The 22,551-nt window shown below is 45.3% G+C and overlaps 2 protein-coding genes across 7 annotated transcripts in view; both read right to left on the bottom strand.

The window, feature by feature from the left end:
• Positions 1 to 28: 28 nt before the first annotated feature.
• slx4 (SLX4 structure-specific endonuclease subunit homolog (S. cerevisiae)) lies at positions 29 to 15,039 on the bottom strand. Its single transcript, XM_030392906.1, has 14 exons — positions 14,846 to 15,039; positions 14,035 to 14,533; positions 12,286 to 12,493; positions 11,939 to 12,160; positions 11,460 to 11,686; positions 9,963 to 10,258; positions 7,762 to 8,014; positions 7,123 to 7,316; positions 6,605 to 6,751; positions 6,092 to 6,261; positions 3,636 to 5,923; positions 2,113 to 2,212; positions 1,552 to 1,890; positions 29 to 1,338 (listed from the first exon to the last, which is right to left on the bottom strand). Exons 2-14 carry the CDS (start codon positions 14,465 to 14,467, stop codon positions 954 to 956), a joined length of 5,262 nt encoding a protein of 1,753 aa, XP_030248766.1. The 5' UTR covers positions 14,468 to 14,533; positions 14,846 to 15,039; the 3' UTR covers positions 29 to 953.
• Positions 15,040 to 16,648: 1,609 nt separating this feature from the next.
• The window catches only part of crebbpa (CREB binding lysine acetyltransferase a), a 55,291-nt gene continuing 49,388 nt past the window's right edge, over positions 16,649 to 22,551 (bottom strand). For all 6 annotated transcript variants that reach the window (XM_030423798.1, XM_030423791.1, XM_030423774.1 and 3 more), the window contains 7 exons: positions 22,138 to 22,284; positions 21,918 to 22,031; positions 21,620 to 21,785; positions 21,142 to 21,309; positions 20,822 to 20,983; positions 20,396 to 20,677; positions 16,649 to 20,172 (listed from right to left, as the gene is read on the bottom strand). In XM_030423798.1, the coding sequence (XP_030279658.1) occupies positions 17,944 to 20,172; positions 20,396 to 20,677; positions 20,822 to 20,983; positions 21,142 to 21,309; positions 21,620 to 21,785; positions 21,918 to 22,031; positions 22,138 to 22,284 (3,268 nt within the window). In that variant the 3' untranslated portion in view covers positions 16,649 to 17,943. The remainder of the gene's footprint in view (positions 20,173 to 20,395; positions 20,678 to 20,821; positions 20,984 to 21,141; positions 21,310 to 21,619; positions 21,786 to 21,917; positions 22,032 to 22,137; positions 22,285 to 22,551) is intronic.

The following is a 22,551-nucleotide window of genomic DNA, read 5'->3' on the forward strand; positions in this document are numbered from 1 at the left end:
TCTGTGAATTTAAATCCCTTTGTTCTGATTTAAGAGAACACATTTGGCATCTATTTATTTGGTAAAATACCTCATGTGGAGGATTAATTATTCTACCATCACATACATGAATGTGTAAAATGTCATAATCCAATCATCCACACAATAACAGCTCAGTTTCTCAAAACTCTGAACACTGTAACACATCCATTTTGTCACTCTCCACAAATCTCTTGCAAAATGGAACACTGCAAGTAAAATCACTAATGGAACACAACTAAGTACATTTACTCAAATACTATACTAAAAGTACAATTTCGAGGTATTAGAACTTATATTAAACATTTCCATTTTATGCTACTTTTCTTGCATTGCACAAAAAATATAAATATTCAACCCACGGTGGACAAACAGAAAAAGCAGGTTTGGTGAGGTGACCACTGTGCAGGAGTTGGGAGTCATTTAGCCTCAAGAAACAGAAACTCCTTTGATTGAATGCCTGTCATTGATAATGGATTACATATCAATGGTTTAAAAGCAACTACTATTGAGTAAGGTTTAGAAGAACACTTTGTACTTTTTTCACTGATTGAGAATCATCTGGTGCCCCAGTAAAAGGCCAAACACCAAACCTGCACAAGGGAGAAAGTACGTGGCCTTTGTGACGGACAGACAAACAAACGGATAGCAAGAGGAAAACAGCCCGAGATAGAAAGCGAGTCAGACTAAGTTGACAGTGACACAGTGGGAGGTAATCGGATAGGCTCCTCAGTTAATAGCCTTGATTAGGAAAGTACAACTGTATGCCTCCACCAACCTGTCAAACAAAATGATTTTTGAGCTGTGACATCCTGTAATGTTGCTTTAATAAATAAAACACAACTGAATGCAGTGAAATCCAAGTGTCAAGGCTAGACTAGACCTTTCATATTTTTTTTTTTTTTTTTTTTTAAACCTTTCTCAAAGTAAAAAAGTCAAAATACAGCTGGAACGCCTCTTTTCCTGCTCGCTCCACTTTCACCCGCTGCTTTTGCTCCCCTGCCCGTCCTCTTTAACCTTCTACGGCTTGGTGCGGACTGGCCCGGTTTGGCCGTGGTGAAGGTGATGCACTGGGAGTCCAAGTAGTCCACCAGCTTGGCGGCACCCAAGCGGATCCCGGCCGCCTTGAGTCGTCCCTGGAGCTGAGACAGGACCAGAGGCTGGTACTGGAGGATCTGAGTGTACAGTTCAGAGTCGGACAGGATGAAGGAGCGCACAGCCCGGAGGCGATCCTGAAGGCGCGTGGCCGCCTGGGAGGAGGATATGCCGCCATCGCTGTCTGAGTTGGCATCGGAGGAGAGGCACAAAACTGGGTTGGACCTGTTTGAAGAGCGAGAAGAGGTTACGTGCATGTAATATGTTTCTGGAAGTTATTTTGAAGGAACACATTTTAGGATTATGTTTGTTTTTTTTTCTTACATTTGAAAGGATTCCAATAAGTCAATTTGAGCTACCAGCAAGAAAAATGCAGTGTGTGTGTGTGTGTGCGCAGTTACAGATGAGATGACCCACTCATTTAAATACACCAGTTACCTTTCAGATTCTTCACTGGCAGCAGTTGAAGACGTGTTGGAGCCCTGTGAGGCAGACAGCAGCTCAGCCTCCTCCTCCTCCTCTGTGTTGTGTCTCAGAGGGGAGGTATCAGTGGGCACTCTGGGCTCTTTAAACCTCACTGTCTGGGTGCAGGAGAGCGGCCTGTTGCCGGCGGACACTGAACTGCTTGGTGGAGGCTTCACCTGAGCTGTGTGGCCCACAGAGGGTACCTCCTCCTCCTCCTCCTCCTCCTCAGAGCTGACCAGCTGGTGGGTGTACTGGTGGATCTCCTTCAGCTTGAGGATCATCTGGCGCTTCGGTAAAGGCCGAACACCAAACCTGCACATAGTAAATTTGTCAAGTAAAGAAAGTAAATTTGTTACAGACAAACCGATGGATGAATGGATGGAAGGAAGAGAGCCTGAGATGGAAAATCAGACAAACTAAGCTGACAGTGTCAATGTTGGGGGTAATCTGATAGGCTCCTCAGTTAATAGCCTTGATTAGAGAAAAAACAAACAAAAAAACAAGTGGCCCCTCTCTGAGTGTGAACTGACTGACCTGTTGAGTTTGTTCTTGAGCTCCGGTGTGTCCAGGTCAGAGTAGTGAGGCATGGGAGTGATGGGCACCAACGTTCGACGCCTTTTATTGCGTGATGAAGCTGACGTGACACAAACAGGAAGACATTTAATGAGAATACTGTCCGATTTCTGCAGCAGAACTTAATAAATAAAATGCACTGAAATAAAATGTTAGAGTTAATACATGTCTTTAAATAAATCCAAACCAAAGAGCCCTGAAAAACAAACAAAAAAAAGGGTTCAGTGAATTTTGGTGTTACCGGTGATTAAATGTTAAAAAAAATCTAAACTTTTGGTTGATGTACCTGTAAATTGTTTAATTTTTTCCCCCCCAGAATGCCCTTACAGCAAAACCAGTTAAGATAAGTTATTTTAAAACAAAGTTAGATGTACGAACCTTCAATATAAGGTTTATATAACGTTATTAAACAGTGTTTTATTGTCAAATACTGATGCTGGAGAAACTGGAACCAGGGATTATTGTTGAACTAATTGGACTATTTTGAGAATCTATTATTAATATTATTAATAAAATGTATTGGTTGTGACTTATCTGATATTTTTCTTCATCTTCTGTCAAAGTTAATTGAATATCTTGGGGTTATTTGATTGTTGATGAGACAAAACCAGCCATCTGAACATTTCAACTTCGGCTTCAGGACATTTTCTGCCACTTGCAGACCAGTCTATCGAGATTATGACGTCAGTTGTAACCCAAAATTGAACCAGTTATCAAATGGCTGCAAGTCTGTTTCGACTAAATAATGTGTCTGAGGCGCGCAGGTAGTATTTCCTGTCTGTCTACTGCTGTGTCTATGCCAGAAAAAATCTTTAAAAAAAATAAAGTAATAATGTGTCTGAGAAATAACCAATACATCTGGAAGAATATTTTGTTTGACATTTTAATTTGAAGTTGCAAGAAATATTGCGCAAGCTGTTTGAGGCCTTCTTGAGTCAATCGACTAAAAAAATATCTATAGCTGTTTTTTTTGTGGCTCTGTTTTGTCTCTTTATCATTTTCTTTTCTTTTCTCTAGACACACTGGTGCATTGTTATCAAATCACCAGTTTGTTTCTACGTGTGCCACAACTTAAAAAGTAGAACACCAGCTGCTCTAAGAGCATTCAGCGTTCTTCAGATAATCGCTATCTATAATTTTTCTGTCAGATTGCCGATAAACAAATTTAAAAAAGGCAAATGATAATCAGTTAAAAATATTAATTATCGCTCTCCTTAATTTCTAATAATCAGTATCTTCCTTGATAAAGCCATATCGGTCGACCCCTAGAGCAGATGATGTGATTTGATTACAAATATCTTTCAGCAGAAACATTAATGGAGGAAATGTGACAAATGGAGCCGCTCTTATTCTTTGTTAATACCTCAAGAAATGGAAGTTACAGTAATTAGTTTGATAAAATAAAAGAACTGCAGTTGAATGTAGCATTTCTACATCTACACTTGTGTCAAAATAAGTACTGTGTTGAGAGTAAGACTACTTACCAGGTGTTTTGAGCTGGGCACAAGTGTTAACCCTCTGAGAGAGAGGAAGAGCCTCCCCCTCCTCCCAGCTGTCCCATACTTTGGGGTCTAGGAGGCTGTGTTTGATCCCTGGTGAGGTCTGGATGGTGGGATCAGGTGGTGAGGGGGTGAATGAAGGGCCTGGATGAGCCTGTGCACTTGTGGATGGATGTGTACTGCGGGCTTTGGATGGAGAGGGGACGTTCGCGCTGCTATGACTCTTCGAGGACCGGACACTTTGATCAGTAGAGGAAGATGTCCTGGCTGGTTCTCGTCGTCCCGCGCTGTTCTCGTGCTGGCTGGATCCCGCGCTGTCCTCCAGCCTCAGACTGAAGCAGCCCGGGTTGGCCTCCGTGCAGACGTCGAGGCCCCACGAGTCGTTGAATGCGATGGGGGGCTCGTCCATGGCCATGAAGCTCTGCTGGAAACTGGATTCAGCAACTTCTGCCACTCCTTCGTCTTCCAGCTCTCCATCCTCACATGTCTCTTTATTTTCAAACTGGAGCTCCCTTCCTCCTTCATTGTCTCTTATTCCCCTTGATAGCTCGTCTCTACTCCTGAACTCATTAGATCGTCGACTTTGCGGGGAAGAGTCGCTGTGTCTCTGTGAACTCTGAAGACATCTGTGCGAGGAAGAAGGGTCAGACAGAGGGGAGAGATGAAAGCTCCCCAACTCCGTTTTCTCCATGCTGTCAGATGCCACACTATCCCCTCCTTGACTTGTCGGCCTCTGCCTAGCGAGCGGAGAGGCTGTGAGAAGAACAGGAGGCTGGTGGAGCTCAGTGTGCAGGGGAGTGCTGCTGTACGGTTGGAGCTGGGGGTGGAGGGGTGTGTCCTGCTTCGAGGAAGTCAAGCTCAGGCGCTTAGATTGGCTCGCGGGAACTGCAAACACCTCTTTAACTTTACGCACATCAGAACTGCTTGTTCTTTTGGGAGAAAATTTGAGATTAAAGCTGGAGCTACAGGGAAGCATCTCTTCCTGTTTTATCCAGGGAACACTGCCCTCTGTTGGGCCGACGCGGGCAGGAGAAGAGGGAACAGAGGGTGAGGATGTGTCAACTTTAGGGAACAGTTGCGTCCTGCACATGCTGCTTCTGGTCTGAGTGGAGCTGGTGGTGGTGGTGCTGCTGCTGCGTCTATGCTGGAGCGGCGTGGATGGAATCAGCCAGGACACTTCTGCAGAACAGTCCGCTGGGCCTGGACATTCAGGACTGGACTCCAAACTGCTGGACCTTTTATTCTCCTGGGTGGGTTCGTTGGGTTTCACTGGCGGAGATTTGATCTGGGTGTAGCTCTGCAGGTTCTGGGTGGCGCAAGGAGAATGCGGCGAGGGGCTGCGGGAACTGAGAACAACCTCCATGTCCTCGCTCGAGTCAGACAAAACTATGAGTTCAGGTTCCTTCTTTTTCTCTGGCGAATCAGAGGAAAGAGAGACACGACGAGGAACTCTGCTTTCACGCCTCAAAGTGTTACCTTCTTTAGACACGACCAGGTCAGCGGCATCCGTCCCCCTGTCTCCTTCCTGACCAGGGGACTGACCTGGGATCGGCAGGTTGGATGCACTGGTCGGAGGGCTGAGGGAAGGGTCATCGACTACGCTTGCTGAAGACTGAAGCAAAGTTCTGACTGAGAGTTCGGATGAGAGTTTATGAGAGGACAGGGGGGTCTGGAATTGAAGGGCGTGTTTCCTTGGCTGGCCAGTGGTAGAGGGTAGTGAGGAGAGATCTCCTTCCTTGTAGACCCCCCAGGAGTCTGAGAAGAGGCGGTTGTAGCTGCGATCCAGGCTTGGGTCCGGCTGAGGGAGAGGATTCGGCTCTGTTGAGATCGGTTCAGGTTCCGCCAGTTTTGAGAACACCTCTTCCCCATCTTCTTCCTCATCTACCTTCACCTCCTCCTCCTCCTCCTCCTCCTCCTCTTTCGTGCTGTCTTCCTCCTCCTCCCTCTTTCTCTGCGTGGCGGCAAACTCGTATATCTCCTCCAGCTCTTCCTCGTTCACCTTCTCCTCATGAATCTCTCTGTCACCTGCCACGAGGTCATCGGCTTGGCGATCTTCTTCCAATCCCCTTTCCTCACCGCTTCCTTCGTCCGTGTCCGTACCCCTGTTGTCTTCATCCTCTTCATTCCACATGGAGCGGAGCAGCTCCACGAAGGCCTGGTCTGTTCGGTTGTTGACATTCTCCTCCTGGCTCACGTAGTCGTTGTCCTCTCCCTGAGTCGCTGCATCCTCTTGGCAGACCTCGCAAATCTGCTGCAGCTCCTGCAGGTCAAACCTTAACAAACACAAAAAGGCAAGGGTCGTTCTTTACGAAACATCTCATACATTATTGCTGCTTAACATGCAATAGAATAAAAACCTGAACTAAATTAGCTTAACAAGATGTTAACCCAAATCTTTAAACTGTAAGACATCCTTGACTGATGATATACTGGGCACTAACCTAGATGCAAGCTCCAGTACATGAGGACGCAGTGACGCTGGGATGGAGCACTTGGCTGTGTAGAGATACTGCAGCAGAGAAAACACTGCCTGTTCTGGGACGTCGCTTATCAACACCCTCTGAGCTGCTGGCATCCCCTCCTCCTGCACCCCAATACCACTTTCATGTACCTGAGAGAGGAGCAGAATAAATGCAAACAAAGTAAAAGCACTGATGTTGTTTTTCTTGCAGTACAAAAGCCCACATCCTTTAACCGAACGAAATTTTGGACTAAGGTCCACAACTCACTGCTAATTACTGAAATCCACTGGAAAGCTCGGCTTAGTTAAAGGAGCTGAAAATCCAGTATTGTGACAGATTTTAGGCTTAAGATAAGATGGAACTATAATTAACCCGAGGGACATTGTTTAGGTGCAGTTGCAACACAAAGCAGAAAAGAGTTCCCACATGAAGAGTGTATAAATTCTTTTTTATTATGCGTCCTTGGTTTGTGTATTAGTGGGCCAATATTACCATTTCTGCCAGCAGGGGGCAGCGAGCGTACACCATGAAGGAATGAGCAAAGTAGACCTCCCCACTGTCCACCTGGAGCTGCACATCACTGAGCTGAGGGTTGTTCACCATGCTGCTCAGATCTGATGCCAGTCTGGACAGCGCCACCTACAGAGGAAACACCAGCAGGAGACACTGGGGTCAGGGCAGCACACATCCGGCACACCAGAGAAGACGTTCTACACTGTAAGAATCATCTCGGTCATGAGATAAAGTCACACAAAAACACAAAAATTTGGCATGTCATGGTAAACGATATGATTTCCCTCTGATTATTTGGGCTTTTTATGTGAGGAGGAAACCTGTCATTTCTGACTAACAAACAGTTTATAACAGATTTAAAGAAGTTATACAGTAAGAAGAAAAGTTACTCTGCAGAGAAACATCTGATTAGATTTCATGCGATTCAAATGATAAAGATCCAGGTGTCCGGGTCAAAAACGTCAGAGCTGAAGAGCTGTGATGACAACAGGTCTTACTGATCGGTGGCTGCCTCGATCTTTATCTGGTCGTGGTTGATCCGTCGCCCCGCTCGCTCGGCTGCGGGTCTCATCCAAGCGTGCGTGTGTCATTTCTGGTAGGAAGCTGCTCGCACAGAGTTCCGCCTGCTCTTCGGACACCTCCAGGACGAAGCCGCTCAGGTGAAGGTTTGTGGTCATAGGGGTGCTTTTCTCTGTGGGAACAAAGACAATCAGGACCAGAACTGATGACCAGTGATGTCACGACACAACAATTTGAGCTGGCATGTTACTCCCATGGGTTACACTCATTACATTTACAAATTGTTGTAGAGGTCTTTAATACTCATGGCTCCATATTTTCATACTTATTGTTACCAAAAACTAAACACGTTTTTTTCTCTTTACCAGATCGAAAGAGATTTTCACCTAGATTTTATGTCACACACACAATCCAAAACTATTTCTTGGTTCCATGCTACGGCTCATAAAATGCTTCTTGTAAATAAGTAAAGAGCAATATAGGTTTTACTTTTTAAATATTCAAAATAAGCACACAAAAACAAAACAACACTTCTGTGGAAGGTTTTTGTTAATACAAAAGAAAGTGAAAAGGCACTCCGTCTTCCCTAAGAAATGACTTCTCTGTGAGTGTGTTACCTCCGTCAGGGTCTGAAGCAGTGTAACCACGCTGTGTAAGAGTCATGCCATCTTCAGCCAGCTCCATCAGGTCTCGGAGTGTCTGGCTTCCGACTGAAAAATGCCCTGTCCCTGGGGTGGATGGAGCCGGCGAGGAGGCAGCGGTCTGGGAGGAGGATGGCAGGATGGAGGCCCTGGTTTCTGTGACGGGAGTTCCTTCACTCACAGGTTGGACTGCAGACTTGTTGACGGTGCTGGAGGAGGCCAATTCAGTCTACAAGTGGAGGAGAACAGTATCAACATAACTCAGCTATGATTTGACTTCCGCTCTTCAGTCAAACAGCAGTCTGGTCTCTAATTGTTTTGACATGAAATGTATTCAATTTCTTGTCTTCTAATCCAAACTCATCCAACATCATACGTTTTGCATTACAATTAAAAAAAAACTAAGAAACAAACAACAAACATGACACAACATTTCTGTCAATTCGATTGCAATTTCCCCCATTCCACTACATCATAAAGCAAAACTCTCCCCAAAAAGCAACCGAGGCTTTGTTTGTGATTGAATATGAGTCAAACCTTCGTGTAAATGCATAATTACGACGAAAGAGGCACTTTTAAGATTTACCGTAGTTTCGTTTTTGGGCAAACTCATGCGAGTGCTATGGGCACTTTAGCGCTAGCATCAAAATCTCTATTTTTACAACACTAAGAAGTCTGGACACAACATGAAACTTTGCTCGTAGTATCACCAGGGTCTCTACACATGAACACGAGCATTGAGAACATTGTTTGTGCACACAGAGTTTACTATAAAGAAAGTTTTACTATTAACTCACCTTAGCAGTAGCTTGTTCTGCTCCCAGTATCGATCCGAGAATGCAACGTAACCTTGAGGACAGTTAAGGTGGACCGCTACTGTCTTCCGACAACTGTCCACGCGATATCTCACGTGACTTTTCCGGCTTTTTATTTTAGTATTGTTTCTTATACGAGGCTCCTTTTTCAACTTAAAAGGTCAATATTGTTTTTCGCTAACGACAAAACAACGTATTATCCGCTTATTTATATGGAACTAAGCTTTAGGAGCCTTAACTGTCCTCCAGGTTACGTCCCATTCGGAGATCGACTCTTCTCACTGGCAGGACGGCAGCGAGCGGTGGAAACATCTGCTAACGAGTTGTCCAAAAACTTTCTTTTTAGTAAACTCTGTGTACACAAACAATATTCTCAATGCTCGTGTTCATGTGTAGAGACCCTGCTGATACAACGAGCAAAGTTTCATGTCGTGTTGAGCCTTCTTAGTGATTTTGATTTTGATGCTAGCATAAGAGTGCCCCTGCACCCCATTGAAAATGAGCTTGCCCGAAAACAAAACTACGGTAAATCTTAAAAGTGCCTCTTTCGTCGTATATACATTCACAAAAAAAAGCCTAGGTTGCATTTCGGCAAGAGATTGGCTTTATAGAAGGTAAAACAGTCAGCTGTGGCGGAAACGTAGCAGCGGACACGTAACAGTGGAAATTAGGAGCAAGAGGAATTCTTTACATCGTGGAGGTGAGAGTTTATGACCACTGTCCCCATGGTAACATGTCTGGATATATTATCTCAGGATAAGAGCTGATCCTGAGATGTGTATCAAGTGTTCGGGGTTTGGATGTGAGATTCATTGCCGTGCTGTTGCTGAGCAGCATGTAGATAAAGAGGGGTGCGTGAAGAGTTTTGACGGACTGATGTCAGGTTAAAAAAAAAAGTGTGTTGGAAACTGAAAACTTTAAATCAACCTCTGTATGATGTGAAAGGACGTGAGCGGAACAGGAAAATGATATCAGTAATATCAAGAGAACTCTGTTCTGGTTTTTCTCTGAAAGAAAATCTTTGTGTAATCATTGCAAACTTCTTAATTTCTGGAAAATCAACACATCACAATGGAAAACACGGGCTTGTAAAAATATCAAGTGTGAATTCGGGCCAGAGCCATAACAGCTGGATCCACTGGCAGCTGTTGCTGAAATAACAAAACACAGCATCTTCCTTTACAGTTTCGGACACTTTTTATGTTAATCCGCACATTTTTATTTCCAGAACAGGCGAGGAGTAACGCTTTGTGGTTCCTAATCTCAACTGCCGTTTGATTTAAAAAAAAAAAAAAAGGACAGAAGCACAACACTCTCATTTCAGGAAATAATGTAAGCAAACATGTCTCTGGTCTCGCTCACCGTTGCAGGGTCCCACGGCGTAATGAACCCTCTGAGCTCTGGTGTGTAGAAATCAGACACACAGGTGGAGCCCTCGTCCAGCAGTGTGCTCTTCTGCCAGAGGGGGGCAGCACTGCACCGGCCTGGAAGAACGCTGGGGCTGCGGGTTGGGGTGGGGGGAGAGGGCGCCCGGCTACGTAGGAGGAGAGCAGAAACACGCTCCTGCAGCCTCACCAGAGCCGCCTCGGCATCCTGGACAAGGAGGAGCGGCGGAGGGCGAGGGACGGCGCCCTTTTTCATCTTCCCGCGCCCCTTACCTGATCACAGAGAAGAGGGGAGGAGAGAGAGAGAGGAGGTTTTCATCTTTAATCTCTATTGAAGATACATGAGTTTAGGCACTGCACTGAAAATAAAACCATTGTGATCTAAAGCCAACTGATCTTCAACAGTTTGTTCGATGCACTTGTGTTGGTGGATGTAGCTCAGACAGTGGATGTATAAGCTGCTTCAGGCTTGACCAAAGGCAACACTCATGTAACACACAATAAACGTTCTTCTCAAATAAAGAATAAAGATATTATATATCGGTATCGTGAAAGGAGACTATACATCCTCTTAGATTTTGGATATCGTTATATGACACAAATTGAGGCTTTTCCTGGTTTTAAAGGCTTCATTACAGTAAACTGAAATACTTTTCTGAACTTTCCAGACTGTGTGACTTGTTCTAATACTTGGCTTTATCCACTGAGTCAATGTTTCCATATTACTGATGATTGTTTGTCAAAACTTTTGTGAATGTACGGTTATCAAGGTATTTGATAAAAAAAAATAAAAGCATCTCCCATATCTGAAGTCTCCCTGTCCTTGTGTTTATAAAGTGCTTTAATAGATTTCAAAATATCAAGATACATATCGTATATTGCGATATAGCCTGAAATTACTGTTACGCTTAGACCCTCAACAGACAAAATATCAGGGCCCGACTTTATGGGTTGGTCGATAATGGGCTATCACATATATATCAGCATCGCCGTATATGTTGCTCTATATGCGCTGACATTAAAACTTTGTTTCTGTAGAGATTAAATGCAGAAAGTAGAAACTTTTTGCTGCACTACTGTTGTCAGTCTCGGGACAAACGGCAGACACCGTGGCACAGCTGAAGCTCACAGCCTTGCGCACAATGAGAATCAATTAGGGACATTTTTTAGGACACTGCGTCAGATTCCAATGGTTATCTCAAAGTACACACACACACACACACACACACACACACACACACACACACACACACACACACACACACACACACACACACACACATGCACAAACAATCGCAATCAAGCGCAGTTTCTTTGCCCATAGCATTAAGTCATGTACTGTACTCTGCTTTGTATAATTAAGTTGATTACATTTGTAATAATTTCAAAATGTTGCTCAAAAGCAGCTGTATGTACAGTAAGTGCCTTTTCAAAAATCCCTTGTTTGTGTTGACTAACACTGATGTCACTGTACCTCTGTCCGGCCTCCACTTCAACACTGGAGTCATGGAGATGTGAGAGGTAGCCGTCTCTGTCTGTAACGCTCTCTCCGACTCCCTCTCCTGTTCCAGCAGGGAGGAGGACAGAGCCAGGGCAACCATGGTGTCTTCGTCCAAGGGTTCTGTCTTCTTTCTGGGTTTCTTTCTTGCTGGGAGGCCTGGCCTGGGTGGGCCTTTTCTTTTGGTGCCTCCAGTCTCTGTGCTGAAGAGTGAAGAAAACATAGATGAGGTTTGATTCAGCTGGACTCATTTATTGGGATGTTAGGGGAAAGACTGACAAGTACTGACACATTAGCAGGTTATTTTAAACATTCTCTATGCTAATCGCTCTGACTGAAATGAAAGTACTAACAATCTAGTTTTGAGCAGCTGCTTTAACCGTTGCATCAGACTGGAAGCTCAGAGGTATGTTAAGGTGCTGTCCAGTGGCAGGACCAAACTGAGACGAACTCACAGTGTGTTAGCAGAGGGGACATTCTGGGTGTCCTCAGCCTGTCTCTGCAGAGCCTGCAGCAGCACAGCTGGAGGGACGCCCATGTCCGAGGAGCAGCGCTTCAGGTGGGTCGAGCGACTCTTCTGTGACTTGAACTTCTTGCCACAGATGGGACAGTCAGGGACACCAGCAGGAGGAGGAGGAGGTGGTGCTGGAGCGCTCCCTTCACTCTCATCCAAACACCTGCAAACAGGGATCATTCTCACCGTCAGTGTGTCCACCAGTCCAGTGACTGCAGTCGGTTTACTGTAGCAAATCAGATAAGAGCATCAGCTACGTGACTATGATACAGATATAAATATCCGGACCTGTTGAGATGCTGCGTTCGCCCCTCAGGAGTCATATGTGACAGGTCTCTCTGGCAGATCTGACAGAAGAAGAGGCCTCTGTCCTCCAGGTCCGTCGTCTGGACATCTGCCGTCTCCCTGTCCAGCTCCTGCTGCAGCCGCAGGGCCAGAGCCTCGTCACTGTCCTGGGGCTCCGGGTGGAGGCCTGAGCTGAGGGACTGTGGAGTATCTGTACGGTACAGAGGAGGGCTGGGTATTGTTAAGAACCTCACGATTCGATTCGATTTCGATTCTTTAGGTCACAATTCGATTCAACATCGATTCGATTCAATATTCACTTAAATGCTTCGATATCGATTCAGTAATAAGTAGTAATAAACAAATGACCTGTTGATAATTTTTTTATTAAAAAAAGTCATCTTAAATTATAAATCTTTCCTCTAGTAAGTTCTAGTTTGAATTGAAATGTAAACAAAGGTACACGATGTGTTTAGTTATAAAATAGTGCAACCATAGTTAAGCTGAGAAAGTGCCATTGTTTCTGGGACGGCATGGTACATTTTTGTCTGACATAAACATAGAAATGACCACAGTCCCTCCGCCCTCCGGCAAGACACACTAGGGGGTAAAACATTGACACTGACCCCCCTCTCTGCCCAGAGGAGAGTGCTACTCGCGGGCGCACAGTGCAGCGGCCAGGGTGAGACCGGCTGCGCTGAGAGTTTACAGTCTCCGAAAGAGCGGTGTGTCAGACATCGGCTACCCGCCTCCGCAGCGACGGTGTTTCCGCGGCCCTCCGACCCTCGAGCGAGGTCGCGAGCGAAATGCTTCCAGCTGCTTGAGGCGGGGACCAAGAGGTCCGGCGAGGGACCGCATGTGGTCGGGCGCCTGAATCGATTCAGAGGATTTGATGAATCGATATTGTGAAAAAATATATTGCAATGCATTGATGAATCGATATTTTTACCCACCCCTAGTACAGAGGAGGGGCGGAACATACAATCATGGCTGAGTTAAAGGGCATTAATAGCACTTTTATCCAAACTTTTAACTCACTCACATACGGATAGCAGCATGTATGGGATCAGGGTTGCAACTAACGATTAATACTTCAATTATTTACTCGATTAAACGTTACGCTGTTTGATTGAAAAATGTCAATCAGTGTTTCCCAAAGCTCAAGATGACGTCCCCAAACGTCTTGTTTTGTCCTCAACCCAAAGATATTCAGTTTACTGTTGCAGAGGAGGAACGAAAACAGGAAAGATCACATTTAAAAAGGTTGGAATCAAAGAATCTAGACTTTTATTTCTAAAAAAAAATTATGAATTGATTATCAAATTGAAGGTACCAATACAATTATTTAATCAATAGCTCATTAGAGCTGCAACTAACAATTATCATTATTGATTAACCTGCTGATTATTTTCACAATTAATGGGTAACCGTTTAGTCTATAAAATGTCATTCAATGTTCAATCACAAGCCCAAAGCGACATTTTCCATTTGCTCCTTTGTCCAACTAACAGTCCAAAACAAAACGACTCTTCATTTACTGTCATAAATTACAACTAAAAACATGATAAGATATTAGAATGATTGGTGATTCATTTTCTTTCGATCAACAGAAAGACTGACTAATCATTGCAGTTCTACTCATCATGAAAAAGGAAAAACAATTCCTATGCAGAGAAAGCCACATCTGTATCCATTTCCTCTCTTCTCTATATAATACTAACAATCTGTGCCGAGAGCATCCTGTCATCTCACCTTGTCTTTGCTCCAGAGGTGGAGGAAGAGAAGTGGAGGGGATCTCATGGCTTGTTGTCTGGCTCTTGTCCTTGTGCACCATCCTCTGTGGACTGGCTCTCTTGAACTGCTGCATTCTTTGAAGCACTTTGTCTTTGGCCCTCTCAGCTCTCGGCACACCTGACGAGCCAGCATCTCCTGAATCAGATCCGGTCCCTCCACACAGCCCATGCTGCTCTGCTCCCGCACCTGTACCCACAGGCTGGGCCCCAACACCTTTTGACCCATAGTCACCATCTCGTTTTTTATTTCTTTTCCTCTTGTCTCCATCGCTTGCCTGACTGGAGGGCTGCTGCTTGGCTCTCCTCGGCTGACTGGGCTCACCTGGTTTCTTGCGGACTCGTTTCAGCAGCTTTGAGCAGAGATCAACAAAATCCTGGTCCGAGTCATCCATGATGGTGTGTTCTGTCTCGCTTTAAAAAGGCCATGCATGCATATATCCTCAGCTGTAGGGATCGGCCTGCAAAGAGAGCTAGTTTAGGCTGGAGCAGCTGGAGTCCAGAGATGCGTTCAGGAAGCAATATGGGTCCTCTGTGACAGTTAACATTTGCTTATGTCCTACTACACGTTAGCAAGAAAGACTTAATAGATAAAGGCTCCTTCCTGCAAAATTCAAAGAAGACAGCTATATTTTCCCTTTATGCAAACACACATTCACAAATCTATGTTCTAACTGGGGCAATGTATAAAGTTAAACATGTTTGAAAGCGTATGTTTGTAGAGAAAGTGTCAGTTAGCCAGCTAGCTCCTCATGCTAACACTGTATCCTCACCCAGGTTTGATGAATTAGCTCTTTAGCTCGCCGCCTCATCGCTCTTCATTCACGAGCTCGTCGCAGAGGTGATTCTCATGTTTGCTTAATTATAAATATAACAATCGCACAGACAATAAAACAGACAAGAAGCCAAGTCGGGTTGTTGTCATTTCAAAAGTACTCACTCTCGACCGCCTCACTCAGTGCTTCCGGTCATGTGACGGCGAACGAACGAACGAATGCGCTGTCCACGTCACGTGACTGCAACAGCATATTTAATGGCCATACAGACTGCTGTCCATAATTCTACTTAAATAAAAAGATTTATATATTAGCAGCTGTCATTAAGTCACAAACAACAATTTATTTATTGATTGAAAACAGGATAAACTGTAAGAGGTAAAATAAAATGAGGTTAAATTGAAAAATAGGTTAACACATATATTGAGAAATTATGATCAAGGCACCGACCTGAGTGTTTATGTATCCCAAATTACCCTGCATCTATCTTGGTAAAGTACTAAAGAAATAATGCAAGACAGCTCGACACATCTAAACATGTTAAAAATAAAGATGTTGTCTGCAGCAGTCACTTCAGATGACCACAATCTGTTATTCGCATTCCTCAGACTAATTTCATTTTCCAAGGATGAATCCAACCCAATTCTTATAATTTCATGGAATTGACAATGTCTGGAAATACACTGACATTTCTTAATAATAAAAGTGGCTGTCGGAAGAATCTTTTTGCTTAGAAACAAGATTAAAATACTAAAAATGTTCAGCCTGGGCCGATTCAAACATCAGATAAAAACAGTACATTTACAGACAAGCACGGCGGTCCTTTGATGCCACCTACAAGACCTCTGCAAAGCAAGACTTAAAGGTGGTGACTGAATCATGTGACTTGAACTCACCTGATAACTTGAAAATATGGAATTATTTTTAGTTACTTGTCAACTACAATTTATTTGAAATACTGAAGGGATTCATTTCAGATTTCCCATTCGCCCCCAGGGTCAGCGATTCTAAATTTAGTAACAGGCCTTTAACTTGAGACTCAAAGAGAGCTGCTTTACACTGGAAGCAGGTGAGAGGTAAAGGTTCACCCTCCACCACATCCTGCTAGTAACCTTCTTTAGTAACATTATTCAGCAGTGTTGTGCGAAGGAAAATATTAATACTTCTGATTCCAAACGTTTCTGTTCTAGGACCCATTCTCATATCTACACTCAGTAATTTGGGGTTAATGCTTATTTAATCATCAACCGAGACACAGTAGAAAGTAATTATACTATCTGTCACAGTAACCAGCAAATAACCAACATAGGTTATGCAGCAATGGTGTGACACAGTGGGGGAAAAAAGGTTAGGATAGAGTCCTTAGGTACAAGCAGGCACGAACCACAAACAGTGTGAGAGACGATTTAGCTATTGGCTACGTTAAATAACCGTCACTGACTGTAGGGAAGTCATTCACATCTGTCAAGGTGTCAGTTTGTGTGTTCAAACAACCTGAATTCCCACATTTATAAAACTAGAGAATGATGATTTATTAAGCTTTTGTACAAAGTAATGGTATATCGGTATCAGTGATACCAGCCCGGGTTGTACTTGGTATGGGCTCAGAAAGGAAATTAGTGGTATCGCACACCACAAGCCCCATTTGTGAAGCCCTGCATCACTACCAGAGTCCGGACTCTTTTCTGACTAATGCCCAACGTTGCTAGTGGCCGAATGATGAAACACTGCGCAGCTGAAACAAACGAACACAAACCAAGAGGAGTGATGCATCGTTATTTAGTCAACCGAGTACTGGAGTTCTTCTGTTGCACACAGTTTATTTAACAATATGGTATATAAGTAAGAAATGAGTCTTTTACCAGTTTATACAGTGATTTCATTCTCTCTTCCTTATATTTATAGTATTTTGCTTAACAACTTGATTTACAATAGGAGAAAAAGTAAATCCCCCCCAATTCAAGTTTTTCGGGAGAGAGGAATGAGGGTTGATGACGTTTAGTTTTCTTCAGGGTGAATCTCAAATGTGGCCCTCATCTCTAGATAGCACACTGCTTAGTGTAAGATATAGAGGACGGGGCGTCATCAGAGATGTGGCCTACAAACAACCGGTGATCATTCCACCTCAGCTTACAGGGCTGGTCTCTTTCTCACGCTCTCTTTACACTTTACAACATTTGTATGACAAAAAAGTATGACAAACTCTTTTTAATGTCAAAGCAACAATTTTCTACACCTGCAAGACACATTTTTTTTTCCAAAATCCAGGCCACTGAGATGTAGGTTGCAGTCCTTGTCTGTGTTTGTGAAACCGGTCGGAGCTGTAGTTATTTTAGTGACTGTGACGGTTTGTGTGTCAGTGTCTTCATGTGCATCTGCATACATGCCTGTGTATACACAACCTGCTGCAGTCCATTTCCTATTTTTAATACAACTGAGTGCTCTTCATACACACAAAGAAGAGGGGAACGGTCCCTGAACGCATCGTCTTGGAGTAATGGTACAACACTAGATTACAATTGCCAGGAATGACAGCTTGAGAAGAGAACAAAAACCTGGCCCAATTCCCAGACAAATTATTTTACAGTTTCAACAAAAAAATGCTTTTAGTTTCTTTTCCAAAGGTACAAAATAAAAAGATATGAATAATATAATGCAATTGTACATTTTCTTAAAAAAAAGAAAGAAAGAAACGAGAAAGGCATGAAACCATACCAAAACAAACCAAAAATAAATTGAGTATTGAACACATTTGGTCTCAACCAAAAAATATATTCTTTGTGATTTAATTTCATTTAAGAAGCAACTTGCAAATCCCTCAACATCTTAAGGAAGAAACACCCATCACTTGGGCTTAGGAAACAATTACATTCCCTAGAAGTGTTGACTTTTTTTTTTTTCCTAGTCCAAATTTTCTTTTCTTTTTACAACAGTTGAAACTTTTTACATGTCAGTACAAAAAAACGTTCTCAACCTTAGAAAGAACAAAGCCCTCTATCGGGTTAAAGAGTCTGTAAGGAACGTAGGAGGCAGAGGCATGGGAGGATGGGTCCCTGGGGGTGACACTGTTCTTTAGTTAGTTCCCAGCAGAAATGCTACAATCCCTCCACAAACTTCTCCAGAGTGTCCCCTGTAGCATCTCCCACCATCCCCAAGTCACTGTTCAGCCCCCCTCTGTTGGGCGTATTAAGCTGTGGTAGCATGGCGCTCTGTTCTGGTGTCCCCAAGTGTCCTGTCTCCAAGGACCCTGAAAGCGGGCCCCCCAGTCCCGGGTGCGGGGAAGCAGAGTGGGGTGGATGTGGGTGCTGCGGTGAAGGCTGGGGCTGATTCTGGACCTGTGGCGAGGGACTGGAATGTGGCCGCTGCTGCTGGGGCTGTTGCGAGGGCGGGCAGGGGGACTGGACTGGAGCAGGGGAACGGACCTGGTTGTTGAGGGCATTGGCTAGTGTGGGCTGGCCAGGGAGGTGGCCTCCACCCTGGGGCTGGCCAGCCAGCAGGTGGGTCTGGGGGCTCATTGGGCTAGGCTGGGCAGGAGAGCTCATCTGCTGCTTGAGGACGGCCTGCTGCTGCTGGGGAAGTTGCTGCTGCTGCTGGAGCATTCGCTGATGCAGTAAGTTCTGGGTGGAATCCATCTGGGCCATCTGAGCCATGGGTGGAAGCTGGCCCATGGGTCCCCCAGCTGCTCCTGCACCTGATTGCATGGCTATCTGCTGCTGCTGTTGCTGCATGCGGAGCTGGGAGTACGTAGTTGCTGTCCCCTGCGCCTGGGTAGGGAACTGACCAGGATGGCTCTGAGGCATCACTCCCTGCTGCTGCTGCTGCTGCTGCTGTTGTCTTAAGAGCTGCCGACGGTAGAGCTCCTGGATCTGGGGGTTGGTGTTGTGTGCCGCATTCATCAGCTGCCCTTGAGCCCCTAATGCAGCCATGCCCTGCGCAGGAGGCTGCTGGGGCTGCTGAGGGGGCATCACTGGCCTCTGAACCGCTCCTCCTGGCATGGCCATGGCCTGCATTGTTGGCATGCCGGGCTGCTGTTGCTGACCTGCTTGCTGCTGCGGCTGGTTGGCATGGTACTTTGCTGTTCGCTGTTTGATAAAAGCAGCCATTAGCTGAGGATTTGATTTGAGGATGTTGAGGACTTGCTGCTGCTGCTGGGGCGAGCTGGGAGACTTGAGGGTGCGGAGAAGGTCCTGCAAGGCATTGGGGGCAATAGCACCAGGTCTCTGGGGTGTCTGTGGCCGAGCACCAGGCTGCTGTGGTATCAGCATCCTCTGACCCTGCTGAGGTTGTTGCCCTGGGGGCATCATGGCTCGCTGCATGGTCATGGCCTGTTGTGGGGTCTGACCTGGAACCAGGCCTGGTTGTTGAGTCTGAGCTGCCTGCATGGGCCCTGCAGCTCCGGGCCACTGTCCTTGGGCCATGCCGGGTTGCATGACCTGTGGCCCTCTAGGCCCTGGCACCATCTGCATTGGTGGCTGCATCGGTCCAGTCATGCGCTGCTGTGGCTGCTGTGGGTTCATGGGTAATCCGTTAATGTTCACCCGGTAATTCTGCTGGGCCTGCGCCATCATTTCAATGTGCCGTGCCATCTTGACTGCAGCAAGTGGAGGCTGCTGCTGTATCTGCTGAGGTTGCTGGGGCGGCTGAGGGAGAGGAGACTGCTGCTGGGGCCCTGGCTTGCCCTGAGACACTGGTGCTTGAGGCTGGCCACTGCGAGGCGTGCTGGGGAAAGAGGGGGACATGACACCGGCTGAGTTGGGTGTCTGTGGCTGGTTGGAGAGCGGCTGCTGGGGCGTCTGGGGAGTGTTGGGCTGGGCATGGGAAGTAGGAGTGCTGGGAGCAGCTGAGGCCGGTGGGGACGGTAGAGGCATGGTTCTCCCTTGCATGGTGGCCATTCTTCTCCTCATCAGCTGGGCCTGTTGGAGCCTATGCTGCAGCTGCTGCTGGCGAAGCTTGTGCTTGATGTTCAGGCAGAACGGGACAGGACACTTGTTCTCCTGACAGTGCTTTGCATGGTAACAGCACAAAGCAATGAGCTGCTTGCACACAGGGCAGCCACCGTTGGTTTTGCGCTTGCAGCCCTTGGTGTGCTGCACCACTCGCTTCATCTTCTGGCAGGACGGCAGAGAGCAGTTGGCATTGCGACACTGACAAGCGTGGACCAGGGATTGGATGCAGCGTTGGATACTTAGACGCCGGCTCTCCTGTGGGCTCTTGGAGGCCTCTCCACTCTGGCCATTGCTGTCGTCGTCCAGGCCAAGACCCCACTTCACCATCTGGTGCTCGTGTCCCTTTATGTTGTAACAACTAATGCACAGATCAAAGTCCTGCAGAAAAAGGCAGATGGGGAAACAGTGTGAGTCTAACAGAGGCTGATAAGAAGTTTCACAAATCTAGTCTTGATGGAATAGATGGAAAAGATGTCCACTATTAACTAACTATTTTACACAATGTGAGTCAACCATTTTAAACACTGGACATGGACACAGGAGTTATTCATTATTAAAACAACAAAACGGGACAGCAACAGTAGTGATAGTAGCAACTAACCTCGCACACGGTGCAGTGCCAGCGTGTCTCCACATGGTGCTTGCATTCATTGCAAGTGTAGACAAAGCGATCCTGTCCCTGGTTATGCAGCTCCACCAGCATGCACATGGTGCTCCACTTACACCTCCTGAGGGAGCTAAACTCCCAGTGTTTGTCCCTGGCGAGAGTCAGGAAGGCATCACGGCCATCCATCAGGTCACAAGAGAGCATGGGGTCAGGGTCGACGATGGGCGGCAGGGTGTTGGCCATGGGAACAGAATGGAGGTGGATCACAAAGAACACCTTCAGTGGGCAGAGAAAAACACACAAAAATAAGAGTCATCAATCTTCATCTAATACACAAATGTTCATAATTAAATGCCTGTTCATCTCCAAAACTGCTTTCAATATTTATTATAAACGATATAAAGACAAAACAGGCTTGACCTCTTTGTGCTTCTCCATGGTAGCGTAAAGCTTCTGGGACAAGTCATTGGCTACATTCGGCATCCCTGGCTTCTTCTTATTGGCTCTGCTCACGCTGCTCTTGTTTTTATTGGTCTTCTTGTTGTTCTTCTTCTTTGCATTTTTGCTGTCACCAGGTGTTCCCTGTGGGAGATAAACAATGACAGATATTCAAGAAAACAGCTTTTTCAATGATGTTATATTTTCACTATTTTCATAATTGACAACTTTAAAAAGGAACAGTTTACTGGATGGAAATTCAAAATGGACCTCAAAGGTCCATTTTGACACAATGTTTGCACCTCAGGAGTTTCAGTGGCAGCCGTGTTCTCCTCCTTCTTCCTCTCCTCCTCTTCTTGCTCCAGCTCCTTGATGCTCTCTTCCAGCACGTTGGGCCAGAAGTCGCCTTCAAAGTACGGCAGCTCATTAGCGCTGGTCAGGCGGTCCTCTGTTGCCTGTTTGAAGATGTCCTGAGAGAAAGACAAAAAAACATGATGATTCAGGTTATTAAAGATGTGTTTTGCTTGTTTTCAGCCATCCAACACACTCAGCATTTACATGTTTCATGTTTTACCTGTTATTACAGACAAAGTCTATGTTCAGAACAACTATTCACAGAATTCAACAAGGAAGTGTGAACAGGAACAATTGTTTTCAAATGTTTTTACATTCATTTTCAAAATGTATTTCTTTATTAACACTTAATTCAAGTGAACATATGTTCACGTTTTAAGAGATAAGCACTGTGTCAGTATTTCAAAGAAAATGTCTCCTCCTTACTTTGTAGTCGTGCAAAATCCTCTCCGCAAACGCCTTGTCCAGCATCTTCCTGTACCATTCCTGCAGTCTCTTCGGTTTTGGGATCTTCTGGTCAGGAGGATGGCAGTGGAAAATGTAGTCGTCTCCTTCGCTAGGTGGACACGCCCAGATGTGGCCCTGGGCATACCTACAGGCATACACAGACCAAATATGAGACCAGAAGGACATCTGCCACCCTCATCACATAGCTCACTACAGAAACTCTTCCCCATATCGTTGTTGAAGACTGAAATGGAAAAGGAGAGATAGAGTAACCTACCCCAGCTTCTTGACATATTCTAGGTAGCCGATGAGGATCTCGTGGTACACTGCTGTTCGGAGACTCCGAGGTCTGAAGAAGTGAATACTGTCAAGGTATGATATGTAGACCCGTCTGCAGAGGTAAAGAGAGGGAACAGGGTTAACTTCAGCCATAAAAAGCACCTCAAGTGCCGTTCCTTTATTGCCACTGTGCAAAATGCAATAAAAGATGTACAGACCTAGTGTTTGGGAATGGGCACTCAGAGCCGTACTCCTGCACGTGCATGCCAAAGAAACACACGTCCACGCCGTCAATCTCCTCAAAGGCGAAAAGTGCTTTGGTTCTGTAAGGAAACGTCTCGGGCATTTCTCCCGTGTCCACAAACCTGTCGTGAATAAGACAAGTCACACTTTAGAGCAGCTAAAATATTTTGTTGTTTGGTCTTGGACTATTGCCGGCTAAAACATTGGCGTGTGATGTAATCTTTGAAGAGTCAGTTCTTAACACAAAAGGGCTGGATAATATCTGTTTGGTTTTTTTAAAAAACATTATTTGGACAGTGGATATAGTCATGTTGCCATATTAAAAAAAAAATAAATCTTAGAGCAGCCATGTAGTTTACTGTGACTATAGAGGCATGCACGAGCAACTG

Source organism: Sparus aurata, chromosome 1, assembly GCF_900880675.1.
Source record: "Sparus aurata chromosome 1, fSpaAur1.1, whole genome shotgun sequence".
Lineage (NCBI taxonomy): Eukaryota > Metazoa > Chordata > Actinopteri > Spariformes > Sparidae > Sparus > Sparus aurata.

Excerpts from the sequence above, each read along its gene's own strand:
- slx4 (XM_030392906.1), bottom strand. The coding sequence starts at position 14,467 with ATGGATGACTCGGACCAGGATTTTGTTGATCTCTGCTCAAAGCTGCTG. Across the intron at positions 11,687-11,938 it reads GTCCCCTCTGCTAACACACT|CACAGAGACTGGAGGCACCA; the intron begins GTGAGTTCGTCT and ends TTCACTCTTCAG. Across the intron at positions 6,752-7,122 it reads ATCGAGGCAGCCACCGATCA|GTGGCGCTGTCCAGACTGGC; the intron begins GTAAGACCTGTT and ends TTTCCTCTGTAG.